Source organism: Furipterus horrens, unplaced genomic scaffold (assembly GCF_987537825.1).
Source record: "Furipterus horrens unplaced genomic scaffold, mFurHor1.1.pri manual_scaffold_2, whole genome shotgun sequence".
NCBI classification, from domain to species: domain Eukaryota; kingdom Metazoa; phylum Chordata; class Mammalia; order Chiroptera; family Furipteridae; genus Furipterus; species Furipterus horrens.
The window spans coordinates 6,211,014-6,231,680 of record NW_028327172.1 but is presented as its reverse complement, the minus strand read 5'-3'; the positions used below and the strand labels follow the sequence as shown (position 1 = coordinate 6,231,680).

At 59.7% G+C, this 20,667-nt stretch overlaps 5 protein-coding genes across 20 annotated transcripts; 4 read left to right on the top strand and 1 right to left on the bottom strand.

Moving 5' to 3' along the window:
• The first annotated feature begins 329 nt into the window (after positions 1-329).
• Positions 330-2,838, top strand: NUDT22 (nudix hydrolase 22). Of its 2 annotated transcripts, none has more exons than XM_090259477.1 (6): positions 330-372; positions 646-1,143; positions 1,487-1,585; positions 2,061-2,158; positions 2,295-2,388; positions 2,672-2,838. In XM_090259477.1, the coding sequence occupies exons 2-6, from the start codon at positions 664-666 to the stop codon at positions 2,771-2,773; spliced, it is 873 nt and encodes a 290-aa protein (XP_090115603.1). In that variant the 5' UTR covers positions 330-372; positions 646-663; the 3' UTR covers positions 2,774-2,838. The 2 variants fall into 2 exon arrangements, with proteins under 2 accessions (XP_090115603.1, XP_090115597.1); XM_090259471.1 differs by lacking the exon at positions 330-372 and adding an exon at positions 382-495.
• A 759-nt stretch (positions 2,839-3,597) lies between these two features.
• Positions 3,598-6,462, top strand: DNAJC4 (DnaJ heat shock protein family (Hsp40) member C4). 6 transcript variants are annotated; one of them, XM_090259496.1, is made up of 6 exons: positions 3,598-3,752; positions 4,389-4,482; positions 4,950-5,134; positions 5,222-5,383; positions 6,101-6,183; positions 6,274-6,462. In XM_090259496.1, the coding sequence occupies exons 1-6, from the start codon at positions 3,661-3,663 to the stop codon at positions 6,393-6,395; spliced, it is 738 nt and encodes a 245-aa protein (XP_090115622.1). In that variant the 5' UTR covers positions 3,598-3,660; the 3' UTR covers positions 6,396-6,462. The 6 variants fall into 6 exon arrangements, with proteins under 6 accessions (XP_090115622.1, XP_090115637.1, XP_090115643.1 ...); XM_090259511.1 differs by having other exon boundaries at positions 6,097-6,183; XM_090259517.1 differs by having other exon boundaries at positions 5,219-5,329.
• A 292-nt stretch (positions 6,463-6,754) lies between these two features.
• Positions 6,755-10,168, top strand: VEGFB (vascular endothelial growth factor B). Of its 3 annotated transcripts, none has more exons than XM_090259567.1 (7): positions 6,755-7,050; positions 7,616-7,658; positions 7,953-8,149; positions 8,361-8,434; positions 8,623-8,655; positions 9,007-9,141; positions 9,741-10,168. In XM_090259567.1, exons 1-7 carry the CDS (start codon positions 6,991-6,993, stop codon positions 9,760-9,762), a joined length of 564 nt encoding a protein of 187 aa, XP_090115693.1. In that variant the 5' UTR covers positions 6,755-6,990; the 3' UTR covers positions 9,763-10,168. The 3 variants fall into 3 exon arrangements, with proteins under 3 accessions (XP_090115693.1, XP_090115677.1, XP_090115684.1); XM_090259551.1 differs by having other exon boundaries at positions 8,906-9,141; XM_090259558.1 differs by lacking the exon at positions 6,755-7,050 and adding an exon at positions 7,365-7,472 and having other exon boundaries at positions 8,906-9,141.
• A 1,802-nt stretch (positions 10,169-11,970) lies between these two features.
• LOC150017572 (peptidyl-prolyl cis-trans isomerase FKBP2) lies at positions 11,971-14,689 on the top strand. 8 transcript variants are annotated; one of them, XM_090259368.1, is made up of 6 exons: positions 11,971-12,063; positions 13,293-13,461; positions 13,798-13,910; positions 14,031-14,077; positions 14,423-14,458; positions 14,546-14,689. In XM_090259368.1, the coding sequence occupies exons 1-6, from the start codon at positions 12,002-12,004 to the stop codon at positions 14,605-14,607; spliced, it is 489 nt and encodes a 162-aa protein (XP_090115494.1). In that variant the 5' UTR covers positions 11,971-12,001; the 3' UTR covers positions 14,608-14,689. The 8 variants fall into 8 exon arrangements, with proteins under 8 accessions (XP_090115494.1, XP_090115511.1, XP_090115473.1 ...); XM_090259385.1 differs by having other exon boundaries at positions 12,002-12,063; positions 13,234-13,461; XM_090259347.1 differs by lacking the exon at positions 11,971-12,063 and adding an exon at positions 12,175-12,449 and having other exon boundaries at positions 13,234-13,461.
• Positions 14,690-15,138: 449 nt separating this feature from the next.
• PPP1R14B (protein phosphatase 1 regulatory inhibitor subunit 14B) lies at positions 15,139-17,468 on the bottom strand. Its single transcript, XM_090259422.1, has 4 exons — positions 16,988-17,468; positions 15,841-15,924; positions 15,502-15,534; positions 15,139-15,412 (listed from the first exon to the last, which is right to left on the bottom strand). The coding sequence occupies exons 1-4, from the start codon at positions 17,243-17,245 to the stop codon at positions 15,344-15,346; spliced, it is 444 nt and encodes a 147-aa protein (XP_090115548.1). The 5' UTR covers positions 17,246-17,468; the 3' UTR covers positions 15,139-15,343.
• Between the last annotated feature and the right edge of the window lie 3,199 nt (positions 17,469-20,667).

The following is a 20,667-nucleotide window of genomic DNA, read 5'->3' as shown; positions in this document are numbered from 1 at the left end:
GCAGATAAGAAAACTGAGGCCAGCAGGCAAGACTTGCCCAAGGTGACACTGTTAGCCACGGAGTCCTGCAAGGCCCAGCCGCACCCCCCCGCACACCCGCGTTCCAGGATCGCGGGTCAGACCCGCTAAGCGGGCCTCAAGAGGCGGGGCCGGCGCCCAGACTAAGCGGGCGGAAGAGCTGACCAGGGAAGACAGACAGAGCCGGAGCACGGAAGGCAGACGGGAGGGCTCACAGACGCCCACAGACGCCCACTGCGAAGCGGTTGACCACGCGAACTCCAGAATGCCGAAACCGGCCAATGAGAAGCCAGGGAAGGGGGGCGGGCACTTCCGCTCTGGGGAAAGGGGCGGAGACAGCGGGCTGAGTCGCGGGTGAGTGGAGGCTGCAGCTTCCGGGCCCTGGGAGGGGTTCCTGGGTGTCTAGGATTAGAGGCAGGACCCCTGGGTTTGGGAAACATGGACATCCGGGGGTGACTGGACGAGGACCTCCGGGTGGTAGGGGTGCCCTGGAGTGCCAGGGATGTCTGGAAGCAGGAGTCACTTTACTGCCCAGGGGGATGCAAAAGGGCTGGAGGTATCCTCAGCAGGTCTGTGGGTGGTTGTGGGTCCCCCAGCGTGACAGGCCTGGCCTTTAACCTTCCCTAGGGCTGCCCTGTCCAGACTATGGACCCTGAGGTGTCTGTGCTGCTGCAGTGCCCGCCGGGTGGGTTGCCAGAGCTGCAAGTACAGGCTGAGCTGAGCCCAGCCCACGACCGTCGTCCACTACCAGGAGGGGACAAGGCCATCGCTGCTGTCTGGGAGAGCCGGATACAGGCCCAGCCCTGGCTCTTTGACGCTCCCAAGTTCCGCCTACACTCTGCCGCCCTGGCGCCCACTGGCTCACAGGGGCCACAGCTGCTCCTGCGTCTGGGCCTTACTTCCTACCGAGACTTCCTGGGCACCAACTGGGCCAGCTCAGCTGCCAGGCTGCAACAGCAGGGGGCTGCTGACTGGGGTGACAAGCAAGCCTACCTGGCAGACCCTCTGGGGGTGGGCGCTATACTGACCACCGCCGATGACTTTCTTGTCTTCCTTCGCCGCTCTCGGCAGGTGGCTGAGGCCCCTGGGCTGGTGGATGTGCCTGGTGGGCACCCTGAGCCTCAGGTGAGGTGTCAGGCTGGGTGCAGAGGCACAAGGACCCAGAAAGCTCAGCTTTTCTCCCATTATTCCTCAAAGGAAGAATTGGCCTCATACTTCTGTGCCAGTCTCTGTGCAAGGCAGCCCTTCAGCCTCCCCGCTGATCCCTTCCCCAGACCTGTCAGAAGCTAGGGAATGGGGGCAAGGACCTAGCCGGACCTCTGGTTGTCTATTTGGAAAAGGAGGGCCTGGGTCAGGAGACCACCAACACTCTCACACTGTGCCCAAACAGACCCTCAGGGCCAGCAAGGTTGGGGGAAGGTAGGGCGGGAAGAAGTGGGGAGCAGGAGCTAAGCCTGACCTCTCACAGGCCCTGTGCCCTGGTGACAGCCCCCTGCACAAGGACCTCCCTGGGGAGCTGGTGGTGCATGAGCTCTTCTCCAGTATCCTCCAGGAAATCTGTGATGAGGTGAGTGAGGAGTGGCAGGACAGGGCGGTGGGCTAGGAGGGAGGTGGTAGAACAGAGTGTGCTAGGAGGGGTGGGAGGGTCTGCAGGCATGTTGTATCGAGGGAAGAACTTGGCTTTGCAACCGGGTGCACTTGGAGTGGAATTCTACCCTTCATTTCTGTGTGCCTCAGGTTCTTCCTCTTTGCAGTGTTAACAGTGATAAATGTCTCACCTACTCTCTCCAAATTTGTTGAGAAGTAACTGGAAATCGATTTATCCACTTTCCTTGTGTGACTCTGAGCAAATCATTCAATCTCTGGTTCTGGTTTTCCTGTCTGCAAAATGAACATGCCCAAGGTCTGACATCCTGTGATTCTGGGCACTTGAGCTGCAAACTGTAGAAGGCTGTGGTACAAGTGTAATGCATGTGCTGTTCTCCTTTGAGAGGGGCAGGGATGTGGGCAGTGAGCGCTGACAGGCGGGACCCCGGCCCTAGGTGAACGTGCCACTGCTCACCCTGAGCCAGCCGCTGTTACTGGGCATCGCCTGCAACGAGACCAGTGCAGGCCGCGCCAGTGCCGAGTTCTACGTCCAGTGAGTGAGCTCTGGGGGACAGGGTCCTGGGCCCTGGGGTAGGTGGGCGGTTGAGAGGCATGGCTAAGGCAGCTGGGGCTTCCCAGGGACCCTCCAGGGGCTTGGCACCCATCGGGCCATCTCATGTCTTACCCAGGTGCAGCCTGACTTCTGAGCAGGTGAGGAAGCATTACATGAGTGGGGGACCTGAGGCCCACGAGTCCACAGGAATTATCTTTGTGGAGACACAGGTATGAGGTGGCAGAGTCTCGCTTGCGCAAGGAGCTGGGGTTGGGACTCGGCAGAGGCTTGGTGATGTCTCAGCGGGTGGGGTCAGAGCTTTTCTCCAGAGCCCCAGGGCCTAACTGGGGATGCCCAGAGCCCAGGGGAAAAGGCCAGGGACTTGTTCCGCCTCTTTAACGTATCTCCTTAGGGCCTGCACAGCTCGGAGGGCTCTGAGGCTCAGGATCCCTGGGCACAGCTCCTGCAAAAGACCTGAGGGCGCGGTGTCTGGGTCTCGCTGTCTCCCCACAGGGCGTGAGGAGGTTGCAGGAGACTGAAATGTGGGCCGAGCTCTGCCCCTCTGCCAAAGGCGCCATCTTCCTCTACAATCGGGTCCAGGGAAGTTCCACCTGAGTCACTTTGGGGGCCCCAGATCTATCCCCGCAGCTCAGAGGAGAATAAAGGACTTTATTCTTGGATTCCGTTGACATGTGCTGTTTCCATGAGACAGAGAGGGGCCGCTGAGAGAGCCTGAGGAGGGTGAGAGGGGACACATGACTTGGGAGCGGGGGAGCCCAGTCTCAGTATTGCCCTCTGCAAACTGGGATGAGGGTCGTGTCTCCTCGCCAGGCTCTGGTGAGGGTCCGGGCAGACTATGGGGTGAGAAACGGTTCTGTTACAAGTGCCCTGCTGCAAAGCGAAGTGACAGCCATATTCGTGGGACAGAGCGACAGCGGCTGGGCCAAAAGCCTCACCGAGTGCCAGGTATGGTGCTGACAGCTCCCCGGTGGCCACCCGCGCCTCTCAGCCGGAGCAACCCCCTTGGACTCCGGGGGGCGGGCCGGAGACGTCAAAGGCCAATGGGCTACAGAGGCAGGGCCGGATCTCACCTTCCGGCTCGGTGGGTGTGTCTGGGCGTCTAAGCCAATGAGAACGTGGGGTGGGGCCTAAGTCGGCGCAGGAAGTGGTGGAGTCCGTGAGTGCAGCGGGGGCGGGGCTGTTAGCTCCTCCTCCCTTCGCCCCTCAAGCCCCCTAGATGGGACTGGTTTAGGGGGGCGGTCCTCCGCGCTCGCAGCTGGTTGTACAGGCACCGAGGCCAGTGTGGAGAAGGCCCCCGGGCAGAGGCAGGACAAAGTCAGGACGCTGGGGTCTGGTCTTGAGCAAAGAGACCCCCCCTGCCCATGGGTCCTCCGGACCTGCTTCAGTTTTCCTTCGCCCCTTCCATCTGCCGCGGGAGTGCTTGAGGTCTGGTCCCAGTGCACTCTTTGTGGCCTCACTTCACCTGCTGCCCGCCTGCCGCCATGCTGCCCCTGTGCCTCTGTCAGCTGCGCCTACGTCGGCTGCGGCCCCGCAGCCCTCCCACCCGGCTCTTCGCAGAGGCCGCCCGGCAGCGGTGAGTCGGTCACCGGGGGCCCGGTGCCGGCCCGGTCATTCAGTGGTTTTCTGCTGAGGGCCTGCCCAGCTCTAGGCTCTGCTCTAGGTGCCGAGATAGTTGTGGTTTCTGTGTCAGGTGCCTTACAGGCTTGTCTCGGGTAACCCTCACCTTCACTGCTGAGGCTCAGGGATCACGGGATGACCACCGAGGTTATACAGCGACTCAGGAGGCAGATCTGGAGTTTGAGCCCAAGCCAAACCCAATGCACTTGCCACAGCTCCTGTGGTTGTGGAGCATCGCTGATCCTAACCCACGGAGGTGTGGGTGGGGCTTATGAAAATGCAGATTCCTGGGTCCTGCTTTGGAGAGCTGATCTGCGGGAATGAAGTGGGCTCAGGAACCTTTTTTTAAACAAGCTCGTTGGGTGTTTCTGCCACAAGGAGTCTGGGGACTACATTTTGAGGCACTGGTCTGATCTGCCCTATGCCTCAAACACTCATCAAGGGGGGATGGTTTGGATATAGGTCTCCCTTGGCACCTGGCTCTCAGCTGGTTGCCGAGTTGAAAGGTGTGACCCAGGGGGGCTGGGAGGGGTAGGGAAGAGGTATCTGCTGTGTTTCTTCAGCCTCTGCAGGTTCTGGCCTCTCTCCACAGGTCTGGCCCCAGTAACTACTATGAACTGTTGGGGGTGCATCCTAGTGCCAGCACTGAAGAAGTTAAACGAGCTTTCTTCTCCAAGTCCAAAGAGGTACCAGTGGTCCTAGGCAGGGAGGTGGGAGAGGAAGTTTGAGCCAGATGGGGTGCACTCCAGATTCCCAGGAACGGAACTGAGTGGCTCACCCTGGTTGATGCCACATTCCCTCAGTGTGCATAGGAAGGGGGGTGTTGCCCCAAGGGCAGAGGTCTGGCAGGGTGTGCGGAAAGCCGGGGGTCCTGTCTGATGGGCTGGGACTGGTTTTCTCGACCTGACTGCTGTTGAGAAAACCTGGACCAGGACATATAGTGAGAGCCAGGCAGCAGGTGGGGAGGGAGCAGGAGTGCTTCCTGACTCTCTGGCCTTCTGGAAGGGGGGCCAGCCTGAGGACCTGAGAGTTAAGGTCACTGTCCAGACAAGGCCCCTGGGAATGATTTGAGCCCCGGTGGGTGGATATTACCAAGATGTGTCCTGGGAAGGAACATGGGAAGGGAGATGAGGGGAGTCCTGCCCCACCTCAGCTGCACCCTGACCGGGACCCCGGGAACCCAGCCCTGCACAGCCGCTTTGTGGAGCTGAGTGAAGCATACCAAGTACTCAGCCGGGAGCAGAGCCGCCGTGACTACGACTCCCAGCTCCGCTCAGCAACTCCCCCAGAGTCTCCCAGAACCACAGTGCATGCCAGGCCTGCTCATCAAGCACACAGGTACAGGATCTTACAGCCAACTGCTTCCCCTCCCCATCTCCTAGGGAGCCTCATCCCCACTCGGTCCCTTTTTCTCTCTCCCAGCAGCTCCTGGGAACCCCCCAATGCACAATACTGGGCCCAGTTTCATGGTGTGAGGCCTCAGGGGCCAGAGTCGAGGCGGCAGCAGCACAGACGCAACAAGCGGGTGCTGGGGTACTGCCTCCTGGTCATGCTGGCAGGCATGGGCCTGCACTATGTTGCCTTCAGGTGCATGCCGGCCTTTCCCGGGGGTGGTGGCGGAGGGCCGGGGTGAAATGAAGCCCAGTGGGGCCAGCCAGACATCCACGCCACCCCGGTAACTGCACTCTTGTGTCTCTCAAGCTAAGATTGTATGAAATAGGCCTCTGAAGCCTCTTCTTACTTAGCAAACAGAGGCAGTTCTGCACTAAGGGCTGCTGTTATCATTTTCAGTTTGTGTCTTGTTTTTTATAATTTGCATGTAAATCTTTGGTGCTGGCTGCCAGGGAGTGGTGGAGCCAATCAAAATCATGCAAAAGAAGGAAATGCGTTGTAACTGGGCCTCACCAATAACTGTGTGCATGTGTTTGGCAGTCAGCTGCCTCCTCACCGCTCCCTCATTCAAGCCATGACACTGAGGTTCTACAGCAAAGGGCAGAAAGGCAGTGCCCACTGCCAGCAGCCTGCCCAGCTCAGTGATGGAGTTAGACATAAAGCCCTTTCTGACCTCCTGCGAGGACCACCCTGATGTTCAGTGCTGCTGTCACCACCTTCAGCAGGACAGCCAGGGACCTGGGTTGTCGTTGGACCCTGGGCAAGCCTGGCCACTCTGTACCCTTCTCCCCACCTAGCATAGGCAGTTAGGCTGAGGTCCCCACAGATATAAAGCCGTGACACCCTAGAGTGGGGTGCAGGGGGTGTGGGACTTGGGGGACCCAGGGTTAACTGTAACCCCCGTGCAGGAAGCTGGAGCAGATGCACCGCGACTTCATGGATGAAAAGGATCGGATCATCACAGCCATCTACAATGAGACTCGGGCCCGGGCCAGGTCTGTCCCTGCTCTAGTCTGCCCTCTTCACTGCCCCGGCACCGCCCTCTAGGACCCCTTTTCCAACCAGCCCCGTGCTCTCTCCTGCAGGGCCAACAGAGCCAGGCTCCAGCAGGAGCAGCAGCAGAGGCAGCAGCTGCAGCCACCACGTGGGCCTCCCCCGGGCCCGGGGGTCATGCCCCCCAGCACCAGCCCCTGAGCCTCTCACCTAGTCCTGTGTGTTCCTTCTCGGGACTCCCCACTACCCAAAACGCGTGCAATAAAGTGATTCTCTGCGCTCTTGTCCGACTCCCTCCTTTAGGCCCAGCACCCCCCACCCAGGCCTCGCCTTGGGACAGCGCCCCGCCTTCTGAGTTCTGGCGGCTGCGAAGACGCGGGAGCCCGGCCCCCTGGGTGGTGCGTCCCCTTTCCCCTGCTGCAGCGGGAGGGGGTGTATAGAGGGGGCGGGCCCGCCGGCGGCCTCGCCCCCGCCCCGCCTCTGCCCTGCGGCCCGGGTGGGGAGCGCATGTCTGGGTCACATGAGCCGCCCGCCAGCCAGCCCCGGCCGGCCCCCCACCGCCCCCGCCATCCCCGCCACCTCGCCCGCCACTGCCACCAGCCGCCCACCCACTCGGCTCCTCCGGCCGCTGTTGCGCTGCGCTGCCTGCGCCCAGGGCTCGGGAGGGGGCCGCGGAGGAGCCGCCCCCCGCACCCGGCCCCCACCAGCCGCGCCCCGGTCCGCGCCATGGGGCTCTGGTTGCCGCCGCCCCCGGCGCCGCCCGGCTAGGACGATGCGGGCGCCCCCGGTACGCGGCCCCTGTGGGCACCATGAGCCCCTTGCTCCGCCGCCTGCTGCTCGCGGCGCTCCTGCAGCTTGCCCCCGCCCAGGTACGTGTGTCCCCGATATCCTGCCTGCCCGCCGGCCATGCCCTCTCTCAAGGTTGGCGGAAGTGCAGGCGCGAAGCGGTCTCAGCCGAGGGTACTCGCGGGTCGGGCCTCGGATAGGGGCGTAGCGGGAGTTGGGCCGGGGCATCCCCCGGGAGATGTCCCTCCCTGCTGGCCTGCCAGCCCAGCCCCGGGGCCACTCCCCCGCCCCACCCTATCCCCTGGGCGCCTGCCGCCGCCGGAGGCGGAGCGGCCCGGTGCCTGCAGAACCTGGTTCGGCGCCCACTGTTCCCCCTACCCCCCTCTTCTGACCTGTGGTCTCCGGAACAAGCTTGGGCCCCAGGCTTGGAGATTGGACTCCACTGGCAGAGTGTGCCTGGCGGGTCATGGCCAGGGGCAGGTCCCAGGTATTCAGGAGAGAACAGGTAAAGCCAGAGTGGACCCAGGAATAGAGCAATCTGGAAAAATGTCCGGGGAACTGAAGCCTCCTGACTGCAAGGGCAGAGCCCTGGGACGGTATAGTCCTGGCTAGAATGCACCTCGAGTCCAGGTCTCTTCTGTCCTGCAGGCTCCAGTCTCCCAGCCTGATGCCACTGGCCACCAGAAGAGAGGTAATACTAACAGCAGTAACTTCACACGAGCCAGCACTGAGGTTGCTGTGTGTCTGTCAGGTGTAATCACAGCTGCTGTGTACGATGCAAACTCTTATCCTGCCCACTTCACAGAAGTGGGAGTTATGGCAGTGGGATTCCTGCGATCGGGATGAACAGGTTGGGAGGGCAGGAGTGGGGGCTGGATGAGGGTGGCCGAGACAAGGAACTCGAACAGCTGCTGGGCACAGGAGTAGGGGAGCCAGGGAGCAGCTTCAGAAAACCCATCGGGATGCCTTATGCTTCTCTCCCCAGTGGTGTCATGGATAGATGTGTATGCTCGTGCCACCTGCCAGCCACGGGAGGTGGTAGTGCCCCTAACTCTGGAGCTTGTGGGCACCATGGCCAAGCAACTGGTACCCAGCTGTGTGACTGTGCAGCGCTGCGGCGGCTGCTGCCCTGACGATGGCCTGGAGTGCGTGCCTACTGGGCAGCACCAGGTCCGAATGCAGGTACTGGGGCGGCTGTGACGTGTCGGGCTGGGGTGGATGCTGGTGCTCTGGGGGCTGACGGGCTGGTAGCCAGAGCCCTGGCAGTGGGAGAACGGTTCTCCCTCCAGCTCGTAGAGTGGAGTGTCCCCTCCTTCTCTTCCTCTATCATTGTCTCTCTCTCTCTCTCTCTCTCTCTCTCTCTCTCTCCCCCCGCCTGTTCTCCGGAGCACAGATCCTCATGATCCGGTATCCGAGCAGTCAGCTGGGGGAAATGTCCCTGGAAGAACACAGCCAGTGTGAATGCAGGTGCCAGCCAGGCCCCACTTCTGAGCTTGCAGAGACCAGGCTTGGGGGGTGCTGGGCATGGTGGTACACTGCAGTGGGACCAGGTTTCCAAGAATGGAGCCAGGGTAGGCCTGGGATCTGGGCAAGAGAGTAGGGTGCTCGGCTTTCCTGATCCTCCTCCTCCTTGTTTCTGTCGGTCTCTCTTTCAGACCAAAAAAAAAGAGTGCTGTGAAGCCAGACAGGTGAGTCTCTTGGGCTCCTGTGGGAGTGGGGTTGGAACCCAGGCCCAGTGTCCAGGATGTACCAAGTGGGTGGGGCAGGGGCTGTACAGGTGTGTCAGGAAGCTGTGGTCCCCTTCCCTCTTTTTCCTTCCACTTGTGTCCCCCTCTCCCCTTTGCTTCTGCTCCCCAATCTGTGTGTTCTGACCCGATCCCATCTCCCTCCAGGGAAGACTTTTCCTTCCTGTCCCAGACATGTTGCTTCTCCTCCTAGGGCTGACACTCCCCACCACCGTCCCCAGCCCCGCTCTGTTCCGGGCTGGGATTCTGCCCCCGGAGCACCCTCCCAAGCTGACATCACCCATCCCACTCCAGCCCCAGGCCCCTCTGCCCACGCTGTACCCAGCGCCACCAGCGCCCTGACCCCAGGACCTGCCACTGCAGCTGCAGACGCCGCAGCTTCCTCCGTTGCCAAGGGCGGGGCTTAGAACTCAACCCAGACACCTGCAGGTGAGGAGTTGTGGGGTGGCAGTTGTCTGGGCAGGCATCGAGGCCCTGTCCTGGAGCAGGTCCAGGGTGAGCCTGCCAGTCCGGTAAGAGCCAGGGAAGGGGAAGCTGTTGAATGTGTTGGGTAAATATTTACCAAGTGTGTGCTGGGGCTGGGATCAGCATAAATAAGGCTCACTTTCTAATGCTGAAGTCAGACACAAGGACATGTGATGCCAGCAAAGGCTGTCAAGGCCTGTGCTAAGGGGCCCCTGGCATTGTCTTTGAAAGGTCAGAGATGTCCTCGAGGAAGTGACATCTGCTGGAGTAGAAATGAGAGACAGCTTTCCAGCTTGCAGAGCTCTGGGCCTTCCCGGAAGCCCCTCTCTTAGATACTTATCTCACCTTATGGGTTCTGAGAAGCCAGGGGACATAGTGTAACCCTGTTCACCCTGTCTGAGGACTTCTCACCATCCTCCCTTCCACAGTGAGGCCATGATGGCACCATGTGGGCTACGCCAGTTGGGGCTTCTTAGGAGTGTTAGGAAGGAATGAGGTTCACAGAAGGCAGCATGAACAGACCCCCCCCCCCCCCCCCCCGCCCGCCTTCCTCTTTTCCTTAGGTGCCGGAAGCTGCGAAAGTGACACATTGCTTTTCAGACTCAGCCGGGCCTCTTGCCTCATAGGCCATACACCAGAGAGGGTCTAGAGGGCAGCTTGGTGAAGACAGCTCAGCCCCCTAAGACCTCAGCCCAGGAGGAAGCTGCTCCAAGACCTGGGCCTCTCAGAGGGCTTTCTGGCCATCCCTTGTCTCTGCAAGGCTGCCATCCAACATGGTGGGCAGAGTTGGATGAAACTTGGGGCCGTACCAACTTGGGAGAGAATGGAATCCTGTCTAAGTGCTTAACCACTTTGTGCAAGTGGGCATCTTACAACTGGCCCCTCCCTGCCCTTACTAAGAAGACCCTGGTCCTCTGCAAATAATGGGAGCTGGGCTTCGGTATGAGAACTGTGACCCCCAATTCTGATAAAAGAGATGGAAGGAGCTGTCCCTGCCTGTGTCACTGTTTGTCACTGTCCAGCCTGGCTGGTCCAGGCATGAATGTGTCACACTGCCTTCTCAACCCAGAGCTTGTTACTCGTCACTGCAGATGGAGTAGACGGGGCCCAAGGTCCCACACCAAGTCAGAGTCCAAATGTGTGTTCTTCACATTCATGTTGTTACTGCCAGGCCCTAGGGACTCCCTGTCCCCCTTCTTATCAAAGGGTTTCTTTCTGGAAGGAGACTGTTACGGTCAGTGCACTTGAGGTGAGAACCAGATCTGCTGAATGACCTTGGGTGTCACTGCCCCCGTGTCTGAGCCTCAGGTTTCAACATGCACACATGGAGGGAACAGATGATCACTATGGTCTGGGCCCTTGGGCCCCAGCAAAGTTTGAATAAATCTTGATGTAATAGAAAAGAATACCCATCTTCCCTGCCAGACAGCTGTGTTCACTGCTTTTTTCTCTATAGCTTAACTCTAAAGCCATGCTTCTGCTTTGTCCCCACCTCCCTGAATGGGAAGCACCAAAGGTCTGTGGCTGGTGGGCTTGGTTTGAGTAATAGGACTCCATTACCCTAACTCCAGTCTTCTCCACCTTCACCTTCCTTTCACCTTGGGGGCCCCTCAGCAGCCCCAGCTTGGGACTCTCCTGACCTTTATCTGCCCCAACCCATTCCGTGCCCAGCCTTCTGTCTGCAGCCTCCAGTGCTGCCTGGGGCTGAGTGGTGAGGGGTTGTCCAAAGGCCAACTCTGGGTTCAAATGGCTTATCCTGCTGAGGAAGAACATTCAGGGGCAGAGCTTAATCCAAAGTAGCCAACCTCTTGGTGTTAGGTTGGAGAGCGTGATAGTGATCTTCTTGGGCCCATGGCAAAAGTAGGATAAACCACAGAGACAGTTCCTGAAAGTGATTAGTATTTTCATATGAAGACAGCCATGCTTCAGGGAAAATGCCTTAGCGCAATTACAGCAAGACAGAGAGCACCATGTCCTGCGTCCACTTAAGAGTCACTGGACATGCGCAGTGCTTCATAGTTACCTCCTTGCTTAGTCCTCAGTTCTGAGGTCAGCTCTGACTACCCTTTTTCATTTGAGTTAATTGATTAACCTGGGGATTTGACCTCAAATCAGCTGTCTCCCTAACACTCAACTTATGGTTTAGCTGCCTGCAAACAGCAGGTTCATTACTTCTGTTGAGATGTTTGCTGGGTACTGGGGTGCCTGAGAATAAGTCTGGTTGGGGACTAGGCCAGCCACACCAATGACAGTCATGCTAAATGATCAGTGGGTGACGTAGAGGCAAGCCTGGGTGCTGGGGAGAGAAAAGAGTATTATTACCTGTGGGTCAGGGCCTGGCAGGGTACACCATCGCTGCAGTCTTGCAGGGTGAGTGTTACCAAGCCCGTGTCACAGGGATGCCATACCCTGATGGGCGAAGGAGCTTGCTCAAGGTCACAGACAGTCAATGAGAGGTAGACTTTGAATTCAAACCCAAGCCTCGATCTGAAACCCAGGCTCTTTCCACAGCAACTGGGAGTGGTGGAACCTGAGGAGACCCAGCGGCGCCGTGGGTGGGCTGGGGGCGACATAAAATGGCGGCTCAAGACCCCCTCCCGGAACCCGCGCTGGCCTGACCTTAAATTCACCTCATCCGGAAGTGCCTGCAGCCCTTTCGGAAGTCATTTTCACCTAACCTTGCAAACTACCACTCTACCGGAAGTGAGCTATCACGTGACACTTCAGGGGCGGAGTTACGGAGGAGCAGCCCCAGCCGGCGTGTGGCCAGGGATTTCGCAACGTCCAATGAGGGCGGGCGGCGTGGCCCGGCCTGGTAGCGAGGATGATGCGCCTGCGCAAAGGCGGCAGGACGACTAGAGTTGGCTCCGGGGGCGCGGCGAGGAGGTGAGAGGGGGCCACAGCCCGGGCTGGGGGAAGCCGGGGTAAGGGGGCAGGCTGGATCAGGCCGGGATTCCGAGTGTCAGGGAGGGATAGGTTACGAGGAAATTGGAGGTTGGGGTTGGAGCTGCTTGGGGATGCCGCAGGGGGAGGGTTCTCACGCCGCACGGGGCGGAGCCCCGGGACTCGGGGCGGGACGTGAAACAGAGACGGGTGGGACCTCTGAGCTGGTACCTGTGGAAGGCGGGACTCTGGGACTGGGGGCGGAGCTAGTACTGGTGAGGGGCGGAGCCTGGACCTTGAAGGAGGAGTTGGAACTGGCGGAAGGTGGAGAGTCGGGTTTAGAAACTGAAGGGGACGAGGCCCAGGCGCTGGGGGCGGGACTTCAGTCGGTGAGTGGCTTGGCTACAGTTCAGGAAAAGAGATCTAGTCCTGTCGAGGGTGGGGCTCCAGGACCCGGGGCGGAACTACGCTCTCTAAAGGGTGGGGCCAAGGAACCAAGCTCAGGGTTAGGCCCAGGTAATGGCCCAGGGCGTCCACGCGGGGGCGGTCTCCGTGGTGGCCGGGCCTGGGAGCGTGGTAGGCCGAGAACCCCCCCAGGAGAGGTGGTATGGGTGGAGCGGGCTCGGCGGCCACCCGACACGGGACCAGTCTGGGTGCCCCGCAGACCCCCGAGGGCTCAGAGTTGGGGTGGCGCCCCAGGCGGAGGCACAGGGTCGGCCTGGGGGGTATCCCCAGAGGACCGGGGTTCTCCGGAGCCACCCAGTGGCGATGTGTGGGTGCCTCGGGGCCGGCCCCCTGCAGCGACGGCAGAGGTGTTGGTGTGCTGGGCAGGGGGCAACTGGGTATGGCGTGAGTGGTGTCGCCCGGTCCAGGCAACTGCGGTGCAGCCAGATAGGGTCTGGACTTTTCGTAAAGGGACGGGTGGGAATTGAAGAACGGATCTGGGAACAAGGAGGGAAGGAAGGGCTGAGGGTGAACACAGGGGCGGGGCCCTGGCTGCTGTGGCCTCCCCTGACCCCCTCCCCGCGCTGCTGGGGTCCTCGGGCAAGCCCCCTTCTCCCAGGAATGGTAAGTGTGGCTGTGGAGCCTGGGGGAGGGGGCGGTGACCTGGAACAAGGGGATCACCAGGGGCAGGCAAGGTAAGGTGGGGTGTAATCCTTCTACTACCTGCAGGTATTCCATGCCCTTCCTGCCCTTCCGGTCGATTGGTCGGTCGGGGTCTGTTCCCGCAGAGACATGAGACTCAGCTGGGTCCTGACAGTACTGTCCATCTGCCTGAGTGCCCTGGCCACAGCCGCGGGGGCCGAGGGCAAACGGAAACTGCAGATCGGGGTCAAGAAGCGGGTAGACCACTGTCCCATCAAATCGCGGAAGGGGGACGTCCTGCACATGCACTACACGGTGGGTGAGGGGGCAGAGCTTTTGGGTGTGAGTGGGGCTTCTGGGGACCAAAAAGGACTTGGGAGCAAGGTTCCTCTGTCAAGGTGGGTGACCTTCGTCAAGTCGCTTCTCCATTTTGCTTGTTTCCATCGTTCTACCCTGCTGTTCACTGTCTACTCCCCACGCTGGCACCAGCAGAGTTAAAATGTAGTGAGCTGCCTAAGGCTCTGTCCCCTTCTAGGACTGTGGCCACCAATGCTGGGGGGGTGGGGGGGGGACAGCTGGATGAGAGCAGCTGGTGGAGGGTGCATATCAGAATGGATCCTCCTTTTGACTGGCCTTCCCATGGTCTCACAGGGGAAGCTGGAAGATGGGACGGAGTTTGACAGCAGCCTGCCCCAGAACCAGCCCTTTGTCTTCTCCCTGGGCACAGGCCAGGTCATCAAGGGCTGGGACCAGGGGCTGCTGGGGTGAGTCAGGGGACCATGGTTGTGGTCCAGAAAGCAAACTGTGGGACACAAGCCCCTGAGATGGGGAGGGGGGCAGGGAGCCTGAGTGCTACCACGTGCTGAACATGTGTTTTCCTGCAGGATGTGTGAGGGGGAAAAGCGGAAGCTGGTGATCCCATCAGAGCTAGGTAAGTGGTCTTTCCTGAGTGGGTATAGGGTTTGGGGTGTGTCTGGGGAAGGGGGAAGGCTGGTTCAGCTTTTGCATTGGTCTCCTCCCACCCATTCATTACAGTTTATGCCTCTTCTAAGTTCAGCTGTATCCAGCATTGAGGACAGGGCAAGGCCCTTCGGGCATCCAGCTCTGATGTCCACTCTCTGCCCTTTACCAGGCCTTTTGCAGCCCTCTCACCCATTACACCTTCATTTCTGGCTATGTTAGAGATGGGCAGAGGCCTGTTTCAGCCTGAATGTCTGCAGAACCTCTCTCTGCCTGGCCACAGCTCACTGTTTTTTTGTGTGTGCATCTTTGACAGGGTATGGAGAACGGGGAGCTCCCCCAAAGATTCCAGGTAACATACCTTCCTGCCTCCTATCTATTGTACCCTCCCATCTCCCTGTGGCCCTGATTCTCACTCTACCTCACTTCTCTACTGCAGGTGGTGCAACCCTAGTGTTCGAGGTGGAGCTGCTCAAAATTGAGCGACGTTCAGAATTGTAGCCAAGCTCGGGCGGGCCAGTGGAGAGGCCCCCATCAGGGACCAGACTGTTTAAAAAAACAAACAAACAAAACTTAAAGCTCATGAAGTGAGCCTGTGTGTGTTTGTGGGCCCTGAGACAGAACCCATGGCTCCAGCTTCCCCTCCCTCCTCCCCAGCATCCTGCACCCCTCTCCTTTTTTGGCTTCACAGCCTTAGGATATAGGCTTCATAGTCTGGACGTCAAGATGGCCAGGCCCTGGGTGGCATGGTGGCCCCTGCCCAAAGGGAAAACTTGTTCTTGCCTGCAGCAGCTACAGTGCTCCCCCTGCTCCCCAGCCACTTCCAGCTCCTGGTCTGGGAGCCAGCACTGGGCTATCGCCATGACTACATGGCCCTCAGGAAGGCTTGCAGTCACCTGGGGAGAAGCTGAGCTGGTAACAGTTGTAGAGCAGTGTCCCCCTAAAAGAGACCAACCAAGCCTGTTAGCTGCACCAAAGGCATATCCTAGCTTTATTAAAGGGCCCGCGCCGCAGAGTCAATATAAAAACACAAAAAGTCCCATCAGTTTAATAATAATAAAAAACCCCGAAAATGGAAAATGGGGGGGCAGGGAAGGCGCCCCTAAATGAGGGGCACAGGGGAGCCCTGCTCATGGCACCAGGCCTGGCTGCAGGGCTCCACGGTATTGCTGTTGCTACGAGGTCAGGGGGCATCGATTGTCCTGTGGGAGCCACCGTTCACCTGGATTGAGGATTCTTACTTCTTCTGGGGTGTGCTCAGCTTCTGCATGCCCCGGATCTTGTCCAGCAGGCCAGAGATGAAGGCCTGGACAGGAGGGGGACAGTAAAGAGACCAGATCCCAAGATGACAGGGGCCCAGGCTCCTCTCCCCCACTGTCTGGGGAAACCACTTACCTCAGTGGGTTTGTAACAGTCAACCAGCAGCTCCTGGTGGGACATGGTACGGAAAGTATAACTGTGAGTTCTCAGGAACAGGGGCCTAGAGTTCACACATACCCACTTCCAAGGGACTGGGGCCACCCTGAGGCACAGGAATGCCATAGCTAAGCAAGTAGCATTGGCCCCATTTGACGGAGGCAGAAGCTGAGGCTCAGTGTCACAAATCTGGCTGAGTCAGACCAAAGAAGGCCTGGCTCAAGCCTTGCTTACCCAATTGGCACTGCCTCCAGGTAGCCCTCTCCTCCAGTTCCCCTGACCTGACACTGCCACCCCACTCCCCAGCCCCTCTCTCACCTTGACCCTGGCAGCCCGAGTATCATCACTCTCCATGTCCAGGAGTTCATCCACATCAATCTCCAGTTCAGGGATCTCCTCTTCCTGGGGTGGGGGTGGGGGAGGAGGGAGAGACAAGGGCCTGAGTTGGGGGAGCGGATGTGAGAGGGGCTCGCTGGCTGAGGCCCCTGCCCTACTGCAGGATGAGCCAGCCCTCTTTGCCCAGCAGACAGGGGCAGCTGCTCTAAGGAAGAAAACAGATCAGGCCCCTGCCAAGGCAAACTGCCCAATTAGGTGGGGGGAACTTCCTGTCTCTGACAGTTGGGCACCCTGGGTGCCAGACAGGGCCAGACAGCTACGTCTGGGGACCCTGCAGATGTGTCTCCCTAACTTCTGGATACCAATTTCAACCAGAGCAGGTGGGACCAGCTGTCCCAACTTATCACAGCCTTTTCCCTTCCCCCAAACACCTGTCACAGCTTCCCAGGAGTGAGGAGGAAGTGAAGGATGAGAGATCAGTGAGAAAGACCCAGGTCTGGTGAAGGGGAAACAAAGAGCACATGCTTTGCTGAGGGAGGGGTGCCTGCCACCCCTCCCCCCAAGGAGGCATCTATCCAGGGCACATTTCAGGGCTGGGCTAGGGTAGGCAGCACAGGGCAAACCCACTCCTCCACCCTGCCCCCAGGGGCTTGAGTCACCATCTGAGCAAGGAAGGAGTCATAGGGTGGAGAACCAGTACCGAGAGATCTGGCTAGCCTGCCCTGCGCCAAGATGGAGCTACAGGCTCGCCCCTTAGAATAACCCAGATGCTTTACCGTCTCCCCACCAACCAGGCTAGCGTCTTGTAACCAGTTTAGGCTAGCAGGCACTAAACAGACCTCCTTCCACTGCCAGCCCAGGCTATCCCCATGCCTCCTGCCCAAGGCCCAGACTCTGTCAAGCTTGACTAGGGTAGTGGCATGAGGAGGCAGGAGGAAAGATTAAGAGTGACTTAAGTCAGACAAAAAAAAAGGACCATACAATGGGGGGGGGGGGGAATAGACAAGAGGGGAGCGCGGGGAAGCAGTGTGCCCATAGACTCCGATTGACAGGCGGACTCAAGAGTGGGATTCCCAGGCAGCCCGACTCCCGACCGACTGTAGAGTGTGGACGCGGGGTGGGGACACACCTGGCAGTCGTAGAGGCGAGTGAGCTGCTCCAGTATCCACTCCTCTAGGTTGAGACGCTTCCGTAACTCCTTGCGGTCGTACTTGACCGTGACCTTCCCTTGGCGCCTCACTGGGCCCTCGTCCTCCGCGCTGCCCGGGCCTTCACCTGCTGCCCCAGGGGGGCTCTGAAAGTAGACGCGGGGCCCTGTGCCGCCACTGCCCGGCCCCGGGGCCGGAGCCGCCAACGCCGCGCCCCCCGCTGGGCCGCTGTCCGCCATGGCGGCCGCCGGGGCCACGTGCGCGCGTCCGGCCCCTCCCTGCGCCGCCGCCTCCGGGACGTCCACCGGCTGGCTGCGGGCCGCTGGCTTGGGTTAGTTGGTGGGCTCGGCTCTGCGCGGCTCTGCAGCAAGGGCGGCAGCGGGGGCGCCCGGGGGCAGCTGCAGCATGCGGAGCCCCCGGGCCTGGCTTGGCCGCGCCCCGCCCCCTCCCCGCCGATCCGCCCGCCCTTTGTCCCCCGCGGCCGCCGCCCGAGCCGCCGCCGCTGCCGCCGAAGCAGCTTTCTCTGTCTCGCTCACTTCCCCGCCCCCGACCACACCCCCTTAAAGAGCCAGTCCCGCTGCAGTCCCCTCACCCCCACTCCGCCCCCAGGCAGGGGCTAGGGGTGGGTCTACTTGTTAGGGGTTTGGGCCTGTCAGTCCGCTACCGTTAATTTTCCGGCTCCAAACTCAGGTATTCTAAGCGCCGTATACCAGGATTTGTGCTCCTGTTGGGACCCTAGTATTCTATCCTCATTGAAGCAAAAACAGGGGCCGTCTGAAAAGGGAGGGGAGTGGACACTGTGTACAGGGCGGATGTCCGGCGAGGAGATGTGGGAGCCCCCGGCGTCTGGGTCCTGCAGCCCTTGGCCAGCGGGGAGTGAGCAGGCTTCGCGCGGACAGACACGTGGACCGGGCTCCTAAGTGTGGAGGAGTGGAGAAGGCGGATAGAAGATGCCCAGGCCCCCGGACGCCCTACTCGGCGGGGTCCCGCGCCCCCCCCCCCCCCCCATGAGGTGGCCTGTGTTGAGGGTGAGCAGAACCGACCCGGCGGTCAGAAGGGCCAGACCCCAAGCAGCCACCGCCCACCCACCAAGATGGCGGCAACGAACGGAATTATGGGAAATGTAGTTCACAGGGTCCGGTCCCCGCGTGGCCGTCCTTCCCCGGCAGCGGAGCCCGGGCTAGGAAGCACAGATCCTGTTTGGGGCGCCCTCGTAGGGCTGGCCTTCACAGGGGGCACCTCCGCACCCCTCAGCGCGTGTACAAAAGAGGAAACTCAGGCATAATAAAGAACTGGGAAGTGGAGGAGCCGATAATCATGACAAAGTTAATAATAACTGACCCATAATAAGCGTTCCTGGAGTCGGATCTACACAGTCGGTTCCAGCGTGAGGGCACTTCACTCGCTGTCCCGCAGATCGTGGCCCTGAGCCTTCTTCAGTCCCTTAGATCTGACAGGGTCCTTACCTTCCGCACATCTCATCCCCGCCCCCGTTTAATTTTCTGTATCATTAAACAGTCCCTTCTCGTTTATTTGTTCACTGTCTGTCTCCCCCTTCTAAACTGAGCTCCATGGAGCGGAGAGCTGCCGACTCTAGTGTACTGCTGGTGTTCATGGCTGAGCGGACATGCACAGCTACAAACCCACACGTGTCTAGCAAATTACCTGATTCTTGTTGAGCTCTCGGCATCTATGTCAGACCCATAGTAGGTGCTCCGTAACTACTGGTTAAACAAACGACTGAAAAAATTAGTGGCTTCCTTTGTGCCTCCATTTCCTCATGAGGTTGTGGTGAACATTAAAGAGGAAAATGCATTGAAGTTTCGATGACTGCACCACAGAGGTTAAGTCCCCCAGACAGACATGCAGCTCAGCTTGTAAACCCAGGGTCCAGACTCAAAATCTCTACTCAGCCCCTACTTCCCTTAGACACCACCAGACACGGCTGCACAGCTCCTCTGGGACGGCCCTACAGATGGCAGGCTCGCTCTCTACAGTTTCGGTCAGAATATCAGAGTCTGAGAGGCAGTGTCTTCTGTCCCTGCCCCTCACAGGCACCCTCTCTCTGGATGCCTGAGACACCCTCTGCAGCAGGAGGAGTTCAGAGAGAGGTTGAGGCTGGCGCAGGGTCACATAGATGATGCTTTAGCCAAACTCAAAGCCAGGACTTGAGACTTACCCTGTAGTTGGGGAGAAGAGATGAGAAGGCAGAGGCTGAGGAGGGGGGAGATGCGGAGGGGGCGTGAGGTGGGCTTCTCTCTCTGAGGGCCCCGGTTCACTGGAGAGGGGGCAGGCTCACTGAGTTCAGCCTGGAGCAGGAAGAGGGAGCTGATGTCTCCTCCCTCCCCAACCTTCTTAACTGGCCTTACTCTCCCTTCAGCCAAACTATGTGGGGGGACCAGGGAGGGGCTGACCCTTGCTCTTGTAGGTTAGGCAAGACCCACCCTTTCCACCAGGAGCCCCATTCCTCGCCTGGCCTCCTGGCCTCCAGCTCTGAGCTGCACTGTTGGGAGGAGCAATTTACCCAAGTCCAAATTCCCCAACACACCCCATCTCACCCCATCAGAGCAGGTCTGCTGGTCTGCTCTCTCTGAAGACAGCATTGATTAGGGCCTTGCAGGTCCTCATGGTTAAGAGGGGGGATATGCCATAGCTCGCCTAGAGGCCATGAAGACCTAGGTACCAGCCCTGGCTCTGCCCTCTAGATGCTGCGACCCAGAGTGCTGACTCCCTGTCCCTTCTCCCTTCAGGGCAAGTGTGAAGCCTTGCTGTCATGTCCAAATTTCAGGGGGGTACTCGCTGCAGGTTCTCTGGGCAGGACAGAGAGGAGCCGGAATACTTTTCTTGTCTCTCCCTCTCCCCACCTCCTACGCCACCCCCAGGGCACTCCCAGATTCCTGGGCCGACTCCCCTGTCCATTCAGTCCCTTCTCGTGGCCACCCACCCAATGCCAGCTTGCAGCCGTCTTGGAGGCTGGGCTGCTTTGCACAGAACCTCCGAGGGCAAGAGCTGTGTTCACACCCTGGCTCTGCCAAGTAGGGTGTGAGGCCATGGGCAAGTCACTTACCTACCCTGAGCTTCTTCCAGGGGGCTGTTTCTACTGACCTCCCGTGGTTGGGGACTGAGGACTCAGCACTCCGTGGCCACACCCCAGCCTTTGCCGGCCTTCCTTAATCCCCCGGGACTGGAGTGTGCCGCCATGGCTGCTCTTCATCCTTCCAGCCTCAGGTGTGGCCTTCCCAGCCACACCCTTTCTGGGGTCCCAACTCCCCTCCACCAGAGTGCTCCACCAGAGTGCAACTAAGGCTGCTTTCGTGCCTCCTTGAAGCAGAGGCCCTAGGGAGGGTCCATGGGCAGTGACCACTCCCTTAATCAAGGGTAGGGGCCAGAGAGGAGGCCTTCCTTCCACCATTACTGCTTGCCGAGAAATCCTATTATCATTACCAAGGCTGGAAGAAAGTGTCCGAGAAGGAAGGAGCCCTTTAATGGGGGCAGCAATGGCCTCAGGAGACACGGGGGTGGGGTGGGGCGGGGAGGCTCAGGCCTAGGAAAAAGCCTCCCATTCTGTTTTATGAAGGAGCTGCCACCCAGTGTTTCTATGACGTACACCTGTCCAAGGCCTTGGGCCCACAGGTCAGGACCTTAAACTCAGGCCCTGTCT